We start from the raw sequence: 23450 nt of genomic DNA on the forward strand, positions 1-23450 counted from the left end.
TCAGCCCTGCTCCACATGCCGCGAGCGAGTTGGCTGCAGCTGTCTGACAGGCTCCACACCAGTGACAGCGTATGACGCACGCGCATGAGCAGCCGTGGGATCCTTACGTCTCCGTGAATCCAAAGTTTGGACGTGTTTTTCGTGTTTGCACGGAGGAACGTAAAGGCGAACACACGGTAGGCTGTCGATTTTAAGTGTATACAAAATGTCAACAAGGGAGCTCTTGCGTCGTTTCCCTCATATTGCGTTCATGTCCTGCGCGTTCAGAGCGGAAATCTCCCCAGCTCGCGTACTGAGCTTGCGTACTGAGTTGTCAGAGACGAATGATGGAAGCGCTAAGGAAGGCTATAACAATAATGCATCTTAACGCACTGGTGTTCTTAGAGAGTTTGTAGAGTATTTGACTTAAAAAGATCTAGGAAAATGAATGTGAGAAACTCTGTCCAAAAAAAGTCATATTGCGCCCTCTGTTGGATAAACAGTAGCTATGCAGGTGATACTGAAAGCTGAGCTGCATCCCATAAATAAGGTTTGGGTTTTTACATATTTAGACAAGCAGACATTTGATCTTCTAAGAAATGCTCAGTGATCAGGGATTTTATTTTTTCCCTCCTTCGGCTGATGCACTTTTTTGGAATTGTTGCTATGGTGATAAAAAGCAGCACCAGTCTCCATCTCACCCTGTCCATATCCTCTTCTGTCACACCAACTCTTCTTGACTTCATTCATGAATCTTCTCAGTGGTGTTCCTTATTTCTTTGTGCTTTGCAACTCAATATTCAAGTATATAGTAAATGGACTGGCACTTGTATAGTGCCTTTCTATTTAATTTGAACATGCAAAGCGGTTTATACTTCAAGTCTCACACTCATGTTCATACAGTGTTTTTTTTTTTATCAATAACTAAGCAATTTTATTTAACACTCACACTTTGATGGATCCAAAGTGTGAGTGCCAATACTTCGACAGGGTACTTCGACAGGGGTACTTCCAGATTTATTTTTTTAACCTCCTAGGACCTGGCGTCCACATATGCAGACATCACATTTTGGGTTATTTAGACTAAAATACTCAATTTTGCTCTACATGGGGCTGATATCCACTTACAAGGACATTATACTGCTACTGTTCTATCAAAATTCTAAACGAATATCCTCATATGTGGCTCTTATTTTTCTTAAAAACAAAAATAAGGTAAAAAAAAAAATCTGCTAATTCTTTGTTTTTACATTGGCCCCAAAATGCCCAAATATCAAAGAGAAATTAAAAATGCATGCTGTGGAAGAGTTTGGGTCTTAGGAGGTTAAGGATAAATAAGAAAAGTAATAGATGGAAATTTAATTATTTAGATCTGTGGTCAAACAATGCCTCACAATATGGCCTCTCAAAAATGTTGTGGATATATGATTCAAGGGAGGAATTTTTATATTTAATGCTTAAATGTTTATTTCTAAGCTATCTGAAAGAACAAATTAATAATTCCAGGATGCCCAAATGCAAAATGTAAAAAGAAGTTTCCAAGAGAATCCCAAAAAAGGTTTATAATGACTTTTGCAGCTGGTTAAGTCCAAGATTACATCAGTTGACATGTATTAGAAGCATACCAAAACAAAGCCTTTGTTGATGGAACATCAGAGCAGAACTTCAGCAATAGTGAGCTCTGGACAAAGTGTCAGAGATGGCAATGTTTGGCAGCAGTAAAAACACAAATTTCTTCCAGACAGAAAACTTTTCAACAACTGTGACACAATGGCAGAAACATTATAGATTGCAGTTGCTTCATGTCCTTCGGAGCTGGTCAGTAAGCAGACTCTGATGCAGTTGAGGTCAAAGCAGAAATAGTTCTTTAGACTGTAAAATAACTCTAAGCACACTAACAAATTAAAAATTAAAAATGACAAAAACAGATTATAATCCCTTTAACATGGTGCAGCTTTTTGGTAGTCTAGTCTTGGTGTTCTTCTTTATTTTTTCCCTTTTTAACTATGTGCAGGCCTACTATATAGGGCACCAGCTTTACCTTTCTACCAACAACTTTGCTGCACTCACTGCCCAAAGCAAATACGAGCATGCACTAAAATTTTCCTGGACTTGAGTAGAAGAAAAACAAAGGATATTTGACATTTTTCACTGTGACATCAAAATTTCAAATCTAAATGGGCTGATCCAACAAGGAGAAGGGTGGCAGAGCATCAAGACACACCTCCTGCTGTTACCTGATGATGCATATCTCTTTATATTTTAGTTTGAATAAATAGCTCAGCAGCAGAAGCTACATTCAAACCTGTGATGGACATGGCTTTTCCACCAGGAACAACAGTAATGAGTCTGTTTAAGACAGTGCCCCAACTACTGCCAATGCTTTATCCAACAAAACAACCCATCCACCTTGTCACCTATACAAACAGTGGGTGGCTTAACATAAATTCATTATCAGCTATCAGTACACTGAGAACTGAAGAAAGCAGTTTATTTCTATCAAACATACACTTTCCCCAACATTATCTCCTCATTCCATGTATTGGATATCAGTGTGGGGCATTGAAGCTTGCCAAGAACAAACAATGAACTCGTAGATACAAGTGGCGTTCCCAGTGTGGAGCAGTGAATGGAATAACATTGTTAGTTGAGAGATATTGAGTAAAGAGCCTCTTTGACCTACAAACTTCATGGAGGAATGGAGTTTGATTTCCTGACACATTTAAAGAAAAGTAGCTTACATGACCAGGGCAAATTTTCATTTTGAGGATGATCATAAACTAACCAGCTCAAAGATCAACAATGAAGAACTCCACCCACCTCACCATCAAGGGCAAATTCCATATTCTGCACCCCAAACACTCATTCAAAAGCTGAAATCAGAGCTCTTCCACAACGGATCTTACAATTTGACAATTTTATATAAAGATCATTTATAACTTTGCCATAAAATTCAGTTGTACACCTGTCATACTGTAATAAGCATTAAACAGCCTTATCAGCTCTAACAGGATTGCACCATGACATTATATTCAACCCCATACACTACTTAACAACCCACATTTCACCTGTTATGGCATGGTCATGGTGTCACTGATCCCATCTCCAGCGTAATGTCTTTGCACAGGTTACCAGCTGTCATAGTTTCTGTAGAGCGGGAGTCCTCAGGGGGGCGCTGTTTTAACCACCTTTATATACGGAGGCCGCCGAAAATTGAGATATGTGACGTAGCAAAATGGGCAGTCCGTGTATACAAGTCTGCGCTCTCATTCATAAGGAGTGTTAAACGTTAGCAGTTCCTGCCGACAGCCAGCCAGAGTCACATCCTCCTCACAACTGTAAGTTTTGCTCTTCCACGCTGACAACAAAGCTTTGTGCGTATTTTCTTTTTCTTAGTGCGTAGCGGCCTCTCATGACACTGTTTTCTTTCTCCGTCTCTCTTCTGTGCTCCTTTGGAATTAGTTGGGGAAAATGCAGAGCTACGTGCGCTACGGGGGGAAATATTACAGGCTAGACAAGTGAAATCTGTGACTGTCAATTTGTTGCAGTACCTTGTCGGCGTAGTGTGTGGAGCTGTGAGGTGTTTGCATGGCGTTCAGGCCATTTCCCTCACCCACTCACGCAGCTGCAGGTTTTCTGTGTGGCAGCTTGGCCTACAGAAACCAGAGATCAACTTCAATGTAAGCATCCTGCCTAAACCACTGAAACGGTCCATTGCACTCAAAGCTATTTTAACAGCAGGTCATGGGAATGCATGTCAAAGAGGCCTCTACTGCATATCTGTATGAATATAAACATTTCACCTGTCATGACTTTTCTTTCTTTCTTTGTTTTTGATATTGCTTCTCATGTTAGACTCCCCTGGTGATTCCTATGTTCTTGTTCCTAACATTTATGTCGGCAAAAGTCCAAATAAAGGCCTTTTAGTGGCCATCGCATTATAAAACGCATGTAACTGTAATGTAGAGTAACGCGGACGTGAACCTTAGAGAGCAAATTATTTGATTGCACCAGAGGACACATGTAGTGAAGGGTGTGGGTATAAATGTCACCTACCTGTGAAGGTCAGCAAAAGCTGGCTTGTGGTGTCCTTGTTGTAGGAGCGTGTTTACATTCATAAACTACAATAAAACACAATTTATAGGACCGGGAGGGTTAATTATTTGTTATTATAAATAAATAACACGTACTGTGTTTATGTCCAGGTTACACACTGGTGACCTAATTTCACTTAGACCACGTGGGAGGATATTTGATATAATTTTACAAATGTAACCGGCATATGTGGGCCTAGCTTATGAGCCTGTAAGTGTTCGGTAATGACGGTTGGTTTTATGGGGTGAGTGTGGTGTTTGCAGCCATAATGATAATGCAGACAGTAGTACAGTAACTGCATAAAGACAAGGGCTAGTTGCAATGGTTGCAAAGACCTAAATGTTTATCGCCGGTTATACGACATCCACAGCAAAGGCTATGTTTTCAGTGGCTCCTTTGTTACCACATTTGACTGTGCTGGGTGGCACAGGACGATTCTTGAGTACTGTGTTGCCAGTTTTACGCGGCATCTAAGCGGCGCTGTGCTGCGACCTTTCCCCTAGTTTCTGCAGCACAGGGTGGATCATGTGATGTTGGAAAGTAGCTGGGGGGAGGGGACTGGCTGCTGAAACGCTGCTCTGTGGATGCTGTTCCTTCAGAGGAGTGGAAGAAGCGACGTGTACTGCTTTCAGAGTGCTCTCATTGAATGAAATAAAAGTGGACCCTGTAACAAAAAAAGGAAAAAAGATAGAAATCCTTTAAAAGAAAATGGTCTTTGCAGAGAGACATCTCTTTGGAAATAAGGGCTTCATTAATTTTCTTCTGAATCTGTAAAACCTGAATCATGCTAGTCATTTTCAGGTTTATTCCATGGTAAATTTATGACAAAGCAGATGATCTGTGTATTAGAAGAATTATTTGAGGAAGTCTTATAAACTATGTTTAAAATATAACAGAATTTGTGCACAGCTTGTCAAGTTCACTCATGTTTCTTCTAAGCCAACAAAGCATTTTTAATTCAGTTGCTTTCTGTTTGTAGCAAGAAACAATTAAATCTAAATAAAAATATATATCCAGGGCGCTAGCAACTGGTTCTCATTTGTTCATAAAAAAGCATCATGTTAATTGTTTTCTTGGTTGCCTCATAAATATACAAACTACAATGGAGTCTTTTATAGTAAGTAAGCTGGAAGACCCACTTGTTCAAATACAATAGACCAGACATTGCTTTGATCAAGGTTACTTCCCAGTGTTGCCTTTTACTGAGACAAGTTAGTTTCAAATTTTTCCAAAACGAATGGGTGGGGTAGACAATTATGGTAGCTGAAAAGATTTACTTTATTTATTTATGCAGCCATATCTTGACTAGGGTTGACGGTTTTAAAACAAGACAGGCCTCATGCCAAACATCAGTTATGTTGGACTACCAGTATAACCAGTTCAGAGTTCAGACATTTGTAAGGGGTCACCCACCTGTGTGTGGCCTCTGATCTCAGTTTGCAGGAGCCTGTTTAGTTAAAAACATACACATGACTTTCATTTTGTGAAGGACGCTAATCCAATCACAACAGTTGCTAAAAGGGATACACAGTTTTTTATGATCCTTACCAAGCTGAGAGCAGTGCCCATTGTGAATTCTTTTTAATGCAAAAAAGTAATAATAATAATTAAAAATGATTTGTGCTTTAGTCACAATTTCTATTTTTGAAGTGGGTTTTTAAAAATATTTGTGTCGGTGCTTCCTCACATGACAGATGGATTGCTTTGTGCTTGTGCACAACTGCTCCACATTTAAAACTAGCACTAGTTTTGCCTTTAAACCTAGATTGTGTGAGTGACTGTGCAGGTGTCAGTGAAACTGCATTCAACTGTTTTAGAAGTCCAGCAGCAACCCTTTTAACCCTGTGGCTGATTCCCTGCAGATAAACAGATTACATCTAAAAATGGTAGATAATCGGCAGTGTTGGACAAATGCTTTCAAGACACTGATAGAAGCTGAGGGATAGTTCTGATATTTGGCTTACACCAATCATTCACAGCCTTGTCTAGAGATCAACACGCTGTGTTGAACCTTGTAGTGTGTAACCACTCTTGAAGTTACTATCTGTGTTTAGCTGTGTGAAGAAGAGTTTGTAGGAACAAGAATGAAGATTTGGATCAGTTGTTGATTGACATGGTCCTTAAATCTTTGGCATAAACTTTATTCAAACTCTCACTTTGCTAATATTACTGTTTGCTCTTACTGTCCTCAGTGACCCTGTACATCAGTAGCCACCATGGCAGAAGCGCACCAGGCGGTGGCCTTTCAGTTCACAGTCACCCCTGAAGGCATTGATCTACACCTGTCTCATGAGGCTCTTCGCCAAGTCTACCTCTCTGGCATCCACTCCTGGAAGAAAAGATTTGTTCGCTTCAAGGTGGGAGGCATTAAAATAACCAAAGAGCAAAGTTCAGAGGTTTTATGTATAGTAATGGCTATGCACACAACATTACAGCTCTTTTCTATTTAACATTACAAGATCCCAAGTAATTCTTTGTTGTTTATTAGGTTGCTCACACTAGAAGGTCATAGACTCTCACACAAACAGTCAGCTGTGACACTAACCTTCCTGCCCGTTCTTTGTGTCCTAGCCTTTGGCCTAGTTATCTGTTTACACACCGCCATAGTGAATGACTCAAACCCAAAGACCTGCTAGCATTTTCACACATTCCTCTTTTGTTTCATGTATGTAATTAATGATTTGTCACATGTATCCTCATGACTCATGATAACATGTTATGAAGTAATTTAATTTTATCTCCTTGGCCCTATATGACCTCTTTAATCCCCAATTTGACTTACATTTCCACAGAATGGGATAATGACTGGTGTGTACCCGGGCAGCCCAGCTGGGTTCTCCATAGTGGTTGGGTCCTACATGGCTTACAATAAATTTAAACAGCTGGATCCATCTTTGGGGCTGTTTACCAAGCTGGGTCAGCATATGCCCATCAGGTAAGCTGATCCCACGGGGTGATATCCTGGTATTATATGGCTTTTTGTACATTTTTTTTCCTATTAAAAAATAATAACTTTTATTAGTGTTTTCTAAAGTAGATTGTTTCTAAGTATAACCCTAACTACCATGCGCATTTCTTTACATAGTGGCACAATGATAAGTGAGAAAGCAGGTAAACAAATGCAGTGGGAATTAGCTAGGTGTTGTTTGGCTGGAAGCAGGTATTTTGCCAAATGCGTTGGCAATGGAGTGTGTTTGACTCATACTTAAAGATGTTACAACATTTGCAATAATGCGCATGCTTCATACAGGTCTGTGTGTTACATGAGTCTGTAAACTAGTCTGTTTGCTACACATTTTCTTCCAGCTACCTGCCACAACTGATTTTATAATTTGCCAACAATGTTGATCATGTTTAGTAATACTGTGCAACCATGTCTTGAACACGCAAAGCCTTTAATGTTTTTCTTATCCACAGTGCTCTCAAGTCAAGTCGGCTGTTCTTTGATGGTGTTTTTTTTTTTTTTTTTTTTTTAAATTTATTGAAGAATGTCTGAAATATTAAGAGTACTGGAACCTTCTTTTTTGTTTTAGTAACAAGTACAACCTGTTGGTGTTAAAATGTTTGAAACCTTTAAGTTACAAATACAGAAAAATCTACTGCATGATCAGATCTGTCCTCATTAACCTTGGCTACACTACATAACAGCGGTTTAGGACTTTACTGCTGACAGTAAATTCATCAAAATGTTTTAGTCCTCCTATCAGAGCAAATAACATACATCATTTATCAGTCATGAGTCAGTCTGTCTTTGCTGACTTTGGACATCGCCAAGTCAGGAAGTAGCTGTGTGACAGTAATTGCCCCATGTTTTCACTACGCTGTTGTAGTGTAGTGCAGTCTTAGATTGCTCATTTGGCCAAGGTTGATAATTAATTGTTTATACAATGACTTTGAACATCATAGCACTTTACTTATTCTTCAGTTAGATTACTAACTTACAAAAACATACTTAGTCTTGTAAAGCCCTATTAAGCAAAACCATAATTTGTGTCCACTCTGCAGTTAAAATTTTAACATTATATTGTCCTTCCTCCTGTTTCGTTCTCTGTCCACAGCCGATATATGTCCACAGACAGCCAGAGGATAGTCGGAGGAATTCTAGTGGGCACGAGCCTGTGGGTTACCATAATAATGATTATGAGGACTGTCCTCAAGTCCTTGCTGTCATGGCATGGATGGATGGAAGAACGTCATGGCTCCTTGTCCTGGTCGAGTCGCATTTGGATGGTGAGATAATGTGCTCCATTGTTCCAGTCACTGAAGAGGAGCTAATTGGTAGAATGTCATAGAGATTGACCTTATTGCCTTGAATAAACAATGCTGTTTTTGCAACAGTGTTATTAAGCACTTGTGAGTGTCTTCACTGGTCATATGCTGAATAAAATGTTCTACATTAAACAGGGCTGAGGTTTTATACTATATTTTAAACATTATTATAATCATGTGTGCTTGTTTTACTTATAAGATGAGTTCTAAACAGCAGGTAATTATTGCTAAATTATAATGCTATTAAGGTTCAAAAATTAGTCACTTGCTATGACAATTAGGTCCAGGCAGAGATACAATGCAAATCTTGTGGAGGCCATACTCAAAGTGCTACTTGTGTCATCTTGTTATTTACTGCTGGTTATGTCTTTGGACTTTGCCTCGTACCTTGCTGGTTTCCAGGTGAAGCAAAACATCACTTCAAACTGCCTTATCTCTCTGCTTATCCAGGTTCTAGTGAAGGTGTTCTCTGGCCGGAAACCAATGCTGTACAGTTTCCAGAACTCTCTGCCACGACTACCTGTTCCTTCTATCAAGGACACCTGCAAAAGGGTAATTTCTTATCTGGTGTTTTTATCTACATTGATGATCATGCTGATAAAGGTGCTAGGCTTTGGACTGGCACCAAAGTTGCATTTTGAAGAGCAAAAAACTTCTAGGTTTTCATTGAGGATACCAGTTAAGATTACCACCCCCCCCCCCCCCCCCAAAAAAAAAAAAACCAAACAAAAAAAAAACCAAACATGCAATATACTGGAACTGCATGTAAACAAATCATTTACACATTCCCTCAGGCTTTGACTCTGTGGTGCAGGGCAGTGACTGGAAAGTGATCTTCTTGCCTGTGATTGTCTGTCTGAGAAGACACTGTGTGCTCCTTTTTTTTTTCCCTGCCCTTTGTGCTCTTTGTTAAGTCAGATACTCTTTGCTTCACTCTTTCTTACCTTGATTTTTCTGGTGTTTTCAGTACTTGGAGTCAGTGCGCCCACTGATGGATGATCAGCAGTTTGAACGAATGAAAGGCCTGACTCAAGACTTTGAGAAGAATCTGGGTCCGAGGCTGCAGTGGTACCTTAAACTCAAGTCCTGGTGGGCGTCCAACTATGTGAGTTCCTCTTCTCTGACTTTTCACACTGTCATGATTCTTAGGTCAGTCTTACCCTGAAAAGCAATGCATTGAAAACTTCTGTTTGTTCCCCCCCTTCTCTCTGCCTGTCACAGGTCAGTGACTGGTGGGAAGAGTATATTTACCTGAGAGGCCGTGGACCTATCATGGTGAACAGTAACTATTATGCCATGGTAAGGCAACTCCACCTCCGTTAGGTAATAGTGAGGTAGTCTCCTCATGATGGTCTGAGTGTTTGAAGGCATTTTGTGTGTGGGTTTTTATTTTTTTCCCTGACACCTGGCTAAATCCCAAAAGCTCCAATTTGAGCAGTTTTCATTTTAACGTGACCCGTTTATCACCACTTTGACCCCCAAAAGCGTGGATGGTTGTGAATTGCATACAAACCCTTTTAGCCTTTTAATTATTAACTCTTTGTGTGTGATCTTTAAGTTTTGCAGAGTAATCAGCAGTTATCTTGTGACATACTTGTTACACAATGTTGTAAAAGAAAAAAAACTGTAACGCAAACACTCGAGCAGCTTCACGGCACTATCTGCAAAACGAAACTCAACATTTGAGACTAATTTATTTATTGCTACTATATATATACTGGATAAGAACAGCACAAATAACAAAAAACTACGACCTCTGAGTTTATGATTTTGAATGAATGGAACGAACACTTTCAGTTTGTTTCTACGTGTGAACTGTCTAAAATGTAACTCAACTGTCTTCCTTTAACTTCGATTTTCATATTTGGCTTTTGAATGAGAGTATTTCTGTGCTACACACATAATCTAATTTGTAACTTAGTGTTTAATAACTTGAAATCTTTCTATGTACCCTAATGATATGCATTCTGCAACATTAACCCTCGTGTGTCCACGAGTAATAATATACTTTATTATAATTTCTCAGGGCAAGTTATAGCTGAAGTCTTGTAGTCTTGGAGTTAAAGACGTCAAGTCTTCAGAATCCTGGCAGCCAATCACCTAATTACAGCATCTGTACTTTGTGGATGGGTTGACTAGCCGCAGTGTCTGCATAAATCTAAACCTCCCATTTTTTTACCTGGATCAGTGACAAAGTCAGGACACTGCAAATGTGTCAGTTGTGTGCAGTTGTTAATCGTAAATCTGTCACTAAAACCGGAACAAAAATGGATCCATGCTCTTGCTTACAAACCCTCTTTATACTCTATGCAAATTGTCTTTGACCAAAATAACTACAATGAATCAAAGGCCAGATTGCATTTGTATCAATTCTAGCTTTTACCTGTTGTAAGAACAACACATTATCTGAGGTTTGATTTAAGCTAGCTGCAGACTTCAAGTTCAAAGACCAGTTTGCAGACTGAGTTGTACAATCTAGATCACACCTAAGATCATTTTCTTTGGATTTTCTTTTTTAAGACAATACAGTATGAATAGGCAAAGTGTAAATTGACATAAAAGACACATTTTCTCATCATCTGACATAGTAAACAACTCATCCTCTTAATTAAGTCACAACTCCAGTGTGTCCAAAAATTAAAACCACACGTGCTGCCAGATGTATAGTTTAGTGGATAACACATTCGGCTAACATCTCGAAAAGTCTGTGGTTTGAGACAAGTCGAAGCGCAAATTGCTGAAAGTGTTGGAAACGAAAGGCATCTAGTGAAAAAAAATTGTCAGATGTGTAGATTATTCTCTTGTGAGTAAGAGAGCAAGAAGGAAGGAGTTTCTATACTGTCCCTGTTCCCAGATGAGCCATCTCAGTCTTTAGGCTTACATATTTGAAAGACTAATGGTGCTACAACAGGTTAAAACAAAACAGAGCTGCAAATGTTTATGGTATTGTTGTAATATTTAGAACAACATATTACTCAATAAATTAATCAGCTATCAAAAGTACAAGTGCACAACTTTAGATAAGACGTTGGCAACTTGCTTAGTGTGATCTATCGGTGGAACTACAACAATAACAATGCCAAGAATTTAGCACAGGATTCACTGCACTACGGTACACACCTCACTCCACATTGAGTGCACCTTCAAAACTGGTCACACATTTGTGTTTACCAACGAGGAACAAAGATTCAGTTAAAACAAAGCAACAATCTGACTTTTTTAATGCACAGGTTAAATGTGCAGCTTAAGTGGTAGTTATTATGTTTCTGTTGCCTCACAAGCTGTAGGAAGATGTGAGAACTTCTTATTGATCATCTCTGTTTCTCCAGGATTTCCTGTACGTGTTCCCGACCTCCGTCCAGGCTGCCAGGGCAGGTAACGCCATTCATTCTATCATGCTGTACAGGAGAAAACTGGACAGAGCTCAGATCAAACCTGTGAGTACAGAGCTCCTCTGTTTGACATTTAATGATTTGTTGAACTATGTGAAGCGTACATAGTTGTAATATAAATTTCCTACTCATTCACACTGGCTCCATGTAAATATTTAACTCATACTTTACTGATTAATAGGTATTATCTCAGTGTGTTTTCCTTTTAAGTTTACAATGAAAAGCTGCTTATCTTTTAACGACCATTTCTTGTGTGCTTTGATGTAAGTTTGTTATCCACAGTCTCACGAATTATTATATTTATACTCTGTCACCCTCAGCTCACCGTAACTAACCATGCACTGTGCTTTCTGCTTGCTTGTTTGAAGTGCAGTTGTAATTACCAACAATGCAATATCACAGGCATTTTCTAAAAGCTTAGTAAAGAAACTAACTCACCCCAGTGCCATTTATTCCTGCATCCCCGTCAGCCCCTTGCCTTCACCAAGCTGCATGATGCCTAAGTGCAAATTCTTACACTTGCACAATAGCAAAATATGTTGTGAAAATGCCCACTTACCTTTCACCAAATCCAACTGTATGCATTTATGCAAAGACCATTGCATGAGCTAGCTCTGTTACAGACTCACACTCGATTGTCTCTGTTTTACTGTTTTGTGCCGGACGCTGCGTTAGATATACTTGCTGGCGAACAAGGTTCCTCTGTGTTCAGCTCAGTGGGAGAGAATGTTTAACACCTCCCGCATCCCCGGTGTGGAGACAGGTAAGAGGAGGGCACGTCTCCATCGTGCCCTCTCCCCCCTCTCCCCTGTGACCCTGGTCATGTTCATTGCAATAGCCTTTGGAAACCCTGATTACTATACTCGTTCTCATCAGCACAGCCCTGTGCTGTTATTGGCTTTAATACATAGGAATGTTCACATTTGTTTAGGTGATACATTATGTCACAATATTCTAAAAGCTTTCAAATTTCTCTTAAAAAATACTGTTGCATCAGGGCTTTGCTGGTGTATTTGAGATAGTAAGCCACTGGTTTCTGGACTCCGCTCATGTCTCTTTCCCTGGAAACCTTGCTTATCAAACCAATCCTCATCACTCCCACTGCACTTCATCCAGTCTCCTGGTCATGTAGGTGTGTGTCTGCTGCGGCTCTCTCTGGGATTTTAGTAAATTAGTTTGTCATCTCTTTGTGTTTGACTCTCCCCTTTTGCTTTTCAGCTCATGCTCCTACACACTATTCCCATGTGCTCAGCCCAATACGAGCATATGTTCAACACGACTCGTGTCCCAGGTGTAGAAACAGGTAGAGTCTTTAGCTGGCGCCTCCTCTACTCCAACTGTACTTTTCCTCAGGACATTTGTCCATCAGTTTGAGTTGGAAGTCTGACCTCTATGAATTGATAATGCATGTGTGCTGCTGTGTGCACACTCTAGGACTAATTTGCATGTCACTGAAATATAGTTCATAAGTTTTAGAAGACAAACAGTCTTAGATAAATAAATAAAAGAAGTATATTTTTCATGCAAATAAAATATGCAGAATATGTATTTACTATAATACACAGTTTACGAAAGAATTATAAGAATAATGTTTTCACAGTCCTGGAAAACATTAAGTACACTGTTACTGCTGCCATAGGAATTAAAGGAGTTAGTAGTAGACAGGTGCAGTTAATCAAATGTGATTAATTTGTCATTAACAAGTGTGATCACCTGTATAAATTTAGAACTTGTTGTTTTCTTTCTGCTTGCTGGTCTGGAATATTCTGCTGTGTGTTAACACAGTCTCACAGTCTTCCCAAGAAGGGATGCCTCAGCAAATTAACCCCAAGATAAGAACGTGCAATGGTCATAGAAAGTGCAAAAAAACACAAGAGCTACATCTCAGAGTCTACTCTTAGTTTGCATGTTAAATGTTAAAATTCATGACAGTGCAGTTAGAAAATAAATATGAAAATAACTGTTTTTTTTGCTGTGTCAGGGCCCAAAGAGAGCTATACATTAATAAAAAATCCTGCAAACTGCAATTAACTAAAACAATGCTGTCAAAAACAGTGGGATGTATTCATTTGTTTTAAAGTACATGACTTTACCTGTTTTTAAAATGACTTAATTGGAAACTTTATAAAAAAATGGATCAGATTACATTGTTCTGGCCTTGTAGATTGAATTTCTGTAATACATAAAATTATTCTTTTTAAACGTAATTTAAGAAGTAAAGTAAAGCAGTGAAAATCAGCAAGTGTTTACTTTGATTCATTCCAAACTTTTTGAGGTGCCGTGTTTACAGGCACAATGACGTGCACGCAACTACTACAAAAAATAAAAGCTTCTTAGAAGAGGTAAAAATCCTCTAATCAAGATTACGAGCAGTTAAGTTTAAAAACTCAAACCTGAAAGACTCGAGGCCAAGACAATAATAAATGTACAATAATAATAAATTGTGTTGCTTAGCAGCCACATGGGACCCAGCAGAAGGTATTTAACGCTACCTTTTTAGACTGAAGGCATTTAAAAAATAGAAAAATGTAGTGTGCTTTTAAAAATAAATTTAATAAAATAAGTTGTATTCAGTGTCTTTGTAAGCAGAAAGATCTGAGTTGCTGCAGTGATTAGAACGGCTTTCCAATTCAGCCCTGTGGTATACTGGGCCCAGAATACTCATACTGATGGAGGTCCTTACTATAAGAAACTACAGTAGGCTAAATATTATTATTTGGCTTGTTCTTGGTGTAAGTATTTGTTTCCCTTTATCCTACCAGTACCAAGTACATTGCTTGTTTGAGTGCTCAAGCTCCAAATTTGTAGTAAAATAACACAGTAGCAATGAGATTATGCAAGTAAAGCTTTGAAACTGGCTTCCCACATTTGTTCACATTGTTGTTCAAACAAGCATTGTGTTCCCAACTACATTCTTGTTCCCAGTCCTTCCCTTTTTCATCCCACTTGCTGCACTCCTCATTTCAACCCGCCTTAGTTTTTGTATTGTGTAAATGAATTATGTTTTTCTTTTAAAAGAAAACTGGATATCACATCTTTTTACTTCTGGGGCAAATTACTGTTCACTAACATCTGTATTGCTACCAGAAATAAAATAATGCAACATCCACTTGATATTTGATATTTCTATAATTATTTCTCCTGTGGTATGCAAGTTCTTTTATTTAAAAAGAAAAAACACAACACATGTACAAATATAAATATACCCTTCTCCCCCACAACCACAGATTTTCTTCATCTGTCTTTCTTGTTTTCCTGTTTTCTCTCTTCCTGTCATTGTTCTTTCTCCACTAGACACCCTTCAGCACGTGAATGAGAGCAAACACATAGTTGTGTACCATAAGGGACGTTACTTCAAGGTGTGGATGTTTTATGATGGCCGGCTGCTGTTGCCACGGGAGATCGAGCAGCAGATGGAGAGGATCTTGGCAGACAAGTCGGAGCCCTTGCCAGGAGAGGAGAGACTAGCAGCACTCACTGCAGGGGATAGGTGGGTATCATTGCAGAATAAGCTGGAGCCAGGATTGATGAGGTCACACAATTTTACTTTTTAATCTGTAGCATGACAGGAAGTACAGCAATGTAGGCAATGCGTGGACATTTACAGTGGTCATAGGCTGAATCAGTGAGTTTGGTATTCTTCAAAAACTCCTGGTAGAACTTAAACTTTATTTTGAAAGATATATTTTAAGAAATTAAAAATGTGATTGCAAATTGCTATTTGAAATAAAGAAAATAAACCTGAAATCAAAGAGACATCAAAGTCATGTTAAAATAGGCTAATAATATGGGCCTGGGCATGTATCATATTTCAAGCATGGCAACAAGATTAACCACTAACTTGTTTTGTTTGAAGTGCAGCTGTAATTAAAAAGCAATTTAATTAAAAGCGATTTCACAAGCATTTTCTAAAAGCTTAGTAAAATACATTTTTACGGAGTAATAAAGAGTGTGGTGTTGACGGCTCACAGTTTTCTCATACTGACAAAGAAAAATGTACGCGTATTTATGTAAAATGACACTTAGCTCCAGCTTTTATATGCTTTCTGTTAGAAAGATTAAAAGAACATATTTTACACTCATGCAGTTATGTCTATGCTTTACTTTTTGAACATATTTTTTGTTTTTACCTTGTTAGGACACCGTGGGCAAAGGCCCGTGAGATGTTCTTCAGCCGTGGAAAGAACAAGCAGTCTCTGGATGCTGTAGAAAAGGCAGCCTTCTTCCTCACCCTCGATGATACAGAGCAGCGCTACGATGCAAAAAACCCAGTCAAGTCTCTGGACATTTATGCCAAGTCCCTGCTCCATGGAAAATGCTACGACAGGTGGAGATAAACTTTATAGATTTTATGGCCAATTTTCAGTAGGTTTGTGGCATTAACCTGTTTGCAAATTAACCTAATAATATTTTGTAACCCTTCAGGTGGTTTGATAAGTCCTTTAATATGATAGTTTACAAGAATGGTACGATGGGACTGAATGCAGAGCATTCCTGGGCAGATGCTCCGATTGTTGGCCATCTGTGGGAGGTAAGTCACTGGTTTTGTGGAAAAAAGTAAATACGGTATCTCGTAATATCACAAGAAATATTATATAGTTAAAGCCGTAAATATTTAGGCACAAGTTTTGTCATTTTAACTCTGCACCACTACAGATCAAAAGAATCAGAGCAAAAACTTTAAAAGTAACCAAACCAACAGTCTGATGCATTCATGTCTTAGTAAATGAGTAATTTACTGGTGAGCAACACCAAAACACCTGGACGACTACTAAAGACAACCAGTACAGCCAAGTCAGGAGGTAGACGTGTTATTGTTAAAATTGTTAAAATCTACCATCTAAAGATGCCTTCATGAAGGTAAATGCAGAGGATTTGCAAAAAGTGCACTTGTTATACTTAAGAACAAGGTCAAGTTATACTTGTACGTCATAAAACATCTAAAGGACCTGCACATTTCTGGAAAAAAAATGTAGACAGATGAAACCGAGCTTAACTTGTACCAGAATGATGGGAAGAATGGGAAGTATGGAGAAAGAGAGAAACAGGTTATGATGGACATGTATGGCAGCCAGTGGAACAGGGTTACCTGACTGCTGAATTCAGCATGCCCAGGATACCTTTCTGTTATCTGGATTCACTTACTCTAAGCCTTGGCAATCAGGATAAGCATTCACATGAAGCTGGTTATCAGCTTGTGGTGCTGCTGGCAGCATCTAACCAATCTAAGAGTCATCATATGATTATTCTTCTACAGAAAATGATCCCTATGAGTGTCACCTACAAACTTACTACAATAGCTGCAATTCCAGTAGTGTAAAAGAGACTTGGCAGCAGATTAGAATGAAGCAGAAGAACATTTTCTAAATCAACAGATTAATGCATGGACATTCCTGTGACAATGTGACGCACAGTTTGTGCTTTGTTCAGAAGTTTTATTAAGACTTCACAAGCATATAATATATATCCCCAGCAGAGAATCTATATCACACTTAAACATGCTGTGAATAAAAGAATAAGTGCTTCCAGATGACGGAGTCTCTGCAGACTGCAGTGACGTTTGGCAGTAAAGTTTGAATATGAAAACAAAATTCAAACATAGGCTTAGTTTACATGCAAATTTGATATGTCCCTTTTTAGGATCATTTGTTATAGAAAAACAAATTACTATTGCAAAACTGTGGCCAACAAAGCTGCTTCTGAATTTATTACTGATGCTCATCAGGGAAACAGACTTTAGACACTACTGAAACACTTTAGACCCTCCTACACTCCCCGCACTGTCCAAGAGACTTCTAGGAATGGTGACGCTATTTTCTGGAGAAAATTGTTCAGTAGGTGGTGATTTCATACCTGCTGGTCTGGAACAGTTCACAGCATAAGTTACCATGGCAATATACCCTGCAAGAAGTGAACTACCGTAGATCTCAGGCCGTAGATCTCAACTTAATAGAGCGTGCTTTTAAGCATGCAAGCCGCATCTGAAGGTTACTGCTGCAGTAAATGCCTAACACAGCATCTTAAGTGACTCAGTAACTCATTCAGTTATTTACTGATTTTTTTTTTTTTAATCCAAGTGTTAAAAAGGATTTTTAATTTAAAATTAGTGTACGTGGTGGTGTACAGAAGCAAAATTGCAAGAAGACATTGCAAGAAAAACAGCAGAAACTTTTGAGTGAGATGAGTTAAAGTGTTGACTCTCTTGCAGCATGTACTTTCCATGGATCCAAAGCTGGGATACACTGAAGATGGTCACTGTGTTGGGAAGCCCCATCCTAACCTGCCCGGCCCTCAAAGGCTGCAGTGGACCATCCCTGCTGAGGTAGAAAATCTTTTACTTTACACCATAATTTTATATTAGCAGAACTTGGATTCCCTCTTGTGGAAGCATAAGCTAAGTACACCAGAGTGGATGTAATTAACTATATAGATGTTTGTTTATTGGATGTTATTTTTTGGATTTAAATAGCTTCTAAAACTAATCTAATAATTTAATCATCTTGACGTTTCTTCATAAAATGCATATATATAAATAGATATTTTTGTCTGAGTAAAACATACAGTTATGTTCCCTTTATTCCTCTAGTGCCAGGAGGCCATCGAGAGTTCTTTGACAGTAGCCAAAGCTCTGGCAGATGACGTGGACTGTCACATTATCCCCTTCACTGACTTTGGAAAGGGGCTGATTAAGAAATGCCGCACCAGTCCTGATGCCTTCATCCAGATTGCCCTGCAGCTGGCCCATTACAGAGTAAGTTCCCGCATCCTACCATTTTTTTTTTCCCTGTTCATATCCTTATCTGAAATAAGTTTTTTTTATATATATATTACAGAAAATATTATAAAATCAATCTCATATTTAAAAGTGTAGATGTAACTTCTCAGAAGCCAGCGCTTTCCAGCCGCATGCAATTAAATTAAGTTCCAGCAGAGGGCAGTCACAACTAGCTGGCCAGCATAGATTTGTAGGCAGTCAAGCAGTGTTTAGTGGATTTAATAGCGAATTAAAACTTTTATTTTTAATTATTCATGTTGCACTTTAATTAATAATATGACACAAAACATTGGTGTTGCACGTTAGTTGTGGTATGTTTCTTAATTGGTCACACCATTTTAATTAATAGCTAATAATAATACATAAACCTCCTAAAAGCCGCAGGCCTTTGTAATCATTTCTACTGTTAATGCATAAAAAAATATATTTACATAAAATGTTTTCTCTTTTTAATCGTGATTTAATTAAATGTAATTCTACTCTCTCAACAGGACAAAGGGAAGTTTTGCCTGACTTATGAAGCCTCCATGACTCGTATGTTCAGGGAAGGTCGAACAGAAACGGTGCGCTCCTGCACCGTGGAGACTTGTGCCTTTGTTCGTGCCATGGTCGGAGATGAGACAGTAAGTCCCCTCCTTTCATTTATGTGCTACCGATTTTTTTTACTTATTGTTTTTTCACTTTATTATTGTTATTGTGTTATTAAACTATTTGTCATATTTCACTTCTATTCCTTTCGTATTTCTTTCTACAGAGAGAAGAGCGTCTCAGGTTGCTCAAGCTGGCGGCAGAAAAACACCAAAACTTGTACCGTTTGGCAATGACAGGACAGGGCATCGATCGCCACCTTTTCTGCCTCTATGTGGTTTCCAAATACCTCGGAGAGGATTCACCCTTCCTGAAGGAGGTATGAGCTTCTTTTCACAAGTTTTGTGTGTTACAGGTACTCGAATAATGCCCATAATTGCTCTTATAAACTTTTTCATACATAGAAAAAAGTTACGAGCGAACGACCAATACAATAATGTGTCTTAATCTGTGGATTTCATAAATCTTTACATTTAGGTCCTGTCTGAGCCATGGAAGCTGTCCACCAGCCAGACTCCTCTGCAGCAGGTTGAGCTGTTCGATCTGGTCAGACACCCAGAATATGTGTCCTCTGGAGGTGGTTTTGGTCCAGTAAGTTGTCCATCAGCTTTCACAGTGTCTTTAACAGCTGTTTGTGTTAGTTTTCCTGCAACAAAACACATAAGGTTGTATAATCCTTAAATTAGAAAAAAAGTTGAAATATTAAAGCAATAAAAATGTATTACTGTGTATGGGATAAGCTCAGAGTCTACTCTCTCGCTTTCTTTGCCCACAAGGTGGCTGATGATGGTTATGGCATCTCCTACATCATTCTTGGTGAGAACCACATCAACTTCCATATCTCCAGCAAACACTCAAGCCCAGAAACTGTAAGTTCACTAATTTTCCATTTTTTTTCTTCTTTAATGGCCATTTTAAATGAAAAAGCTTACTGGAATCTTCTGCATTTCTTTCTTCTTTTGTTTTTTTAGGACTCGCATCGTTTTGGGACCAACATCAGACAGGCCATGCTGGACATCCTGGGTCTCTTTGAGCTCAACAACAAAGCTTCCAAGTGATGGCTGTCTTTGCTGGTGGAAGGCTATGAGTAACATATATTCAAAAAAAGGTTGTATAGAGTCACTTGTTGGTTTAGAGGTTATATTTATGTTAATTGATGTTACAAAAATAAGGATGATTGAAAGGAAGCATTATCGTTAATACGTTTGCAAGGCACTTATGTAAGCTGTATATTTAGGCGTAGCGAGTAACCGGTGGTGTTGGGTACAGGTAATGCACAGATCAAAGTTGGTTTTGGTTTTTTTTCACAAGACTGTACATACCGGTGCCTTACTGACCCACTAATGTAAAAAGGGCAGAAAGGGCGTCTGAGATCAAATCTGCATTAACATATTTCAGCTAAAGGCTTGTTCAGTGGCATCATCAAATACTTGAATTGCATTTTAAGTTGCATGATGGTGCAATATCTTTATTTCTGTTCCCATCCAATGCGTTAGCTTTGTCCTTAAGTTTCTTTAATGTCTTGCAGTTGCAGCTCCTGAAGCACTGACCAAAGCAGCAAACTTGATGTTGAATTTCATTAAATTTGCATGCTGTGTGTGCTCTCCATTATTTCATAAAGTGAGGTTTAAAGAGAGGATGATTCTGAACGTTTAGCAGCTATACCCAGTAATTTCACACAGACAGGAGTAAAGTAAGGTGTCTGTGATTGCAAAAGTTATAAACATTCAGCTTGGATCAGAGTAGCGAGCCTTACATCACTGTAATGTTGAATATCAACACGTTGCTACTGTCTTTTCTTATTCCAAGTGCACAGCCAGTGTTTTTGTTCAGGTTTGGCGTCTATGACTCTTATTAAGTGGCGACAAAGGCACATGATTTTTTCTTGTTCGTTGTTTTCATACTCAGGTTTTGCTAACTTGGCCTAGTGTCCTAGGGTGCTGGCTACAACACTGAAAACGAGTGCTTTTGCTAACATGTAAATGTGCAACACTAGACGTTGAAATGCAGTACAATGCCAATGTGATTCCAGTGAGATGGTAGATAGCATAGCGTGAAGTTTGCTGTTGAAGTGAGAGTTCGTAAGACAGGGAGGTGTGCGTCTGGATTGAATCTGACAGCGTGAGGTCAACAGTGACTTTACTTCTTTTGTGAGAGGTTGAGGGGGGGGAAATCGCCAATTAACTGTACTTTAGCTCTGTTGCGCACTCCATCTCTGACCCTATCGTTCAAACCTAGGAACTCCAGACTACCCGTACAGCCTTTTGTCACCTCAAAAAAAATTCTGTAAACTTTTATGAGCAATCGGATTGTTGGTTATATCAAAGCAGTGTTGCAGCTGTTGTTTTTAAGTCAAGAAAATCACATGGTCGGTTTTTTGGTCTCTTCAGTAAAGTTGGATATCATTTCTTCTCTTCAGCTATTTTTTAAGAAATGCAAGTTTCTAGTCATGTATAGGAATGCATTTTTTAAATAATGTATATGTTGTCAGTCCATCATATTTATTTTTTCAGGTTTTAGCTTCTGTATTTTAACACATCTTGGTTATTTGACAGCGGATCGTCACAAATGATGACCCCTAAGTTAAGGTTTTGCTGGTTTAAGAAAAAACATGGACAAAATGCTTCCTTTTCTTTTGTCATGACAGTTTTGTTATCCCAGACTAGTTTTATCTAGACCTCATGTTTACACTGCTGCATGTTTTTGAAGATGAAGCTGTATATGTTTGCCTTTAATTTAAAGAATTGTTAAAAGACAAGCAGCTGATATACCAAATTATGTTTGAACAATAAAGTAAATGTCAGATGGCTGCATCACCTCTGAGGTGTCCCTTTTTGCTTATTACGCTTAATACATATCTCTCCAAAGAAAAGCATTTTACTCACCACACAGCCACTGTGGAGGCTGCGAAACAGTCATTGGAATTGTTCGATTTATGGCCAAAGACATGGCATCAGTTTTTAGAATCAAGTAAAATAAAGACTAATAATCTTTGTGTATTTATTCCTCAGCATAATTTAGCTTTAAGGAGTTTTTGGAGTAGATTTGCTCATTTTAGTTTAGCTTTTATTTCAGTATTTAGTCTTTTTGTAGTGTGAGTGCTATTGTTGGTTGCTCTCTGAAGTTGTGTGTAATTTACTCAGCTACATACGGTCACGGGTCACTTTATTCAGTATACCTGTTCCAGTACTACTTATTAATGAAACTAATGAATCTAGAGGCTTAGTGTGGCACAAAGCATCTTATCTAAAGAATGTTTACTGCATGATCACAGTAAATCGAATTGAAAAGCACATTCAAATGTAGGCCAATTTTTAGCAAGTATTTTTTTTCCCCCACTCAGGTGGGAAAAATACTTTCTATATTTTTAAATTTCTATATTAAAATTCTGAGCATATTTGATACAGTGTATCAATATTTACTGTTATTACTGTAACAGCGCTAATGTTTTAATTCTCCCATTAGACAGCACTAAAACATAGCAGTACTTTGAGGTAAACCCTGTACACATTCATAAAGGTTTTACTTACTTGTCTTCTATACTGGACATCATACACCACTAGTAGTGCAGGAAAAATGTGTATTCCTCAGCTGGTTGGTGAGGTCGGTTCCTGGAAGTTGCTGGAACGAGGAAACCGGTCACAGAAAGAGCAGTGCATCAAAGCTACTACTACTAATTAAAAAATAGTTATCATATTCAGGGATTTCCAAAAGTTATTGTGTTTTATCCTCCAGCGACCATGGATAAATAAAGTCATAAAAGTGTATGTGTTCCTAAAGTGATATATTTGTAACCTATTTCAAAATCCCCCTAAGCCCAAAGGTCATGTACTTTGCACCATGACGATTGTTTATCCCTTGTTTGCATTTTACTTTAACTGCAACCGTCTCACCCCCATCTGCATCTAAAGGTCATAGCTATGTTCATCAGCTTTTCTTAGTTCTGACAATTTGTAAACCTCTTGAAACTGGTCTGGTGTGAAAATGAGATCTTTCCTTCCTTAGCTTAGTGTTTACTTAATAAAAAGGAAGCTGGGTGATGGCATTAGCCTGCCATCTGGACAGGTGGTTGAGCTCAAGTGGATGGCACCCAGGAATCAGTTCCGTCTCTGAGGGTATTAATAAGTCCCTCCACTAAGGCTGTTCAGGGTGCATTCAACAATTAACCTAAATTAAATTGAAGACATTTAAAGGCATTGCATGGTGACAGATTTCCAAAGAGGGGCAGGCAAGAAGTCATTACACATGACGGTTTTCTTTCTCTGTGCACCTGCCTTAAAAAAAAAGATTTCGCTTTCAAAGCCACTTCTTTGTCTTTTTCAAAAGTGTTTTTTAAAAGCATAAAGTCTGTG

At 38.6% G+C, this 23450-nt stretch overlaps 1 protein-coding gene across 3 annotated transcripts; it reads left to right on the plus strand.

Annotated features, from left to right (window-relative positions):
- Nucleotides 1-111: 111 nt before the first annotated feature.
- On the plus strand, nucleotides 112-21916 carry cpt1ab (carnitine palmitoyltransferase 1Ab (liver)). Of its 3 annotated transcripts, none has more exons than XM_026176468.1 (19): nucleotides 112-176; nucleotides 6267-6431; nucleotides 6867-7009; nucleotides 8133-8304; nucleotides 8794-8895; nucleotides 9311-9448; nucleotides 9565-9642; nucleotides 11673-11780; nucleotides 12411-12498; nucleotides 15030-15225; nucleotides 15874-16062; nucleotides 16161-16266; nucleotides 17944-18057; nucleotides 18322-18486; nucleotides 19002-19133; nucleotides 19265-19417; nucleotides 19576-19689; nucleotides 19875-19967; nucleotides 20070-21916. In XM_026176468.1, the coding sequence occupies exons 2-19, from the start codon at nucleotides 6291-6293 to the stop codon at nucleotides 20154-20156; spliced, it is 2319 nt and encodes a 772-aa protein (XP_026032253.1). In that variant the 5' UTR covers nucleotides 112-176; nucleotides 6267-6290; the 3' UTR covers nucleotides 20157-21916. The 3 variants fall into 3 exon arrangements, with proteins under 3 accessions (XP_026032253.1, XP_026032252.1, XP_026032254.1); XM_026176467.1 differs by lacking the exon at nucleotides 112-176 and adding an exon at nucleotides 3188-3317; XM_026176469.1 differs by lacking the exons at nucleotides 112-176; nucleotides 12411-12498 and adding exons at nucleotides 3188-3317; nucleotides 12954-13038.
- The last annotated feature ends 1534 nt before the right edge of the window (nucleotides 21917-23450 follow it).

Source organism: Astatotilapia calliptera, chromosome 7, assembly GCF_900246225.1.
Source record: "Astatotilapia calliptera chromosome 7, fAstCal1.2, whole genome shotgun sequence".
Taxonomy (NCBI): Eukaryota; Metazoa; Chordata; class Actinopteri; order Cichliformes; family Cichlidae; genus Astatotilapia; species Astatotilapia calliptera.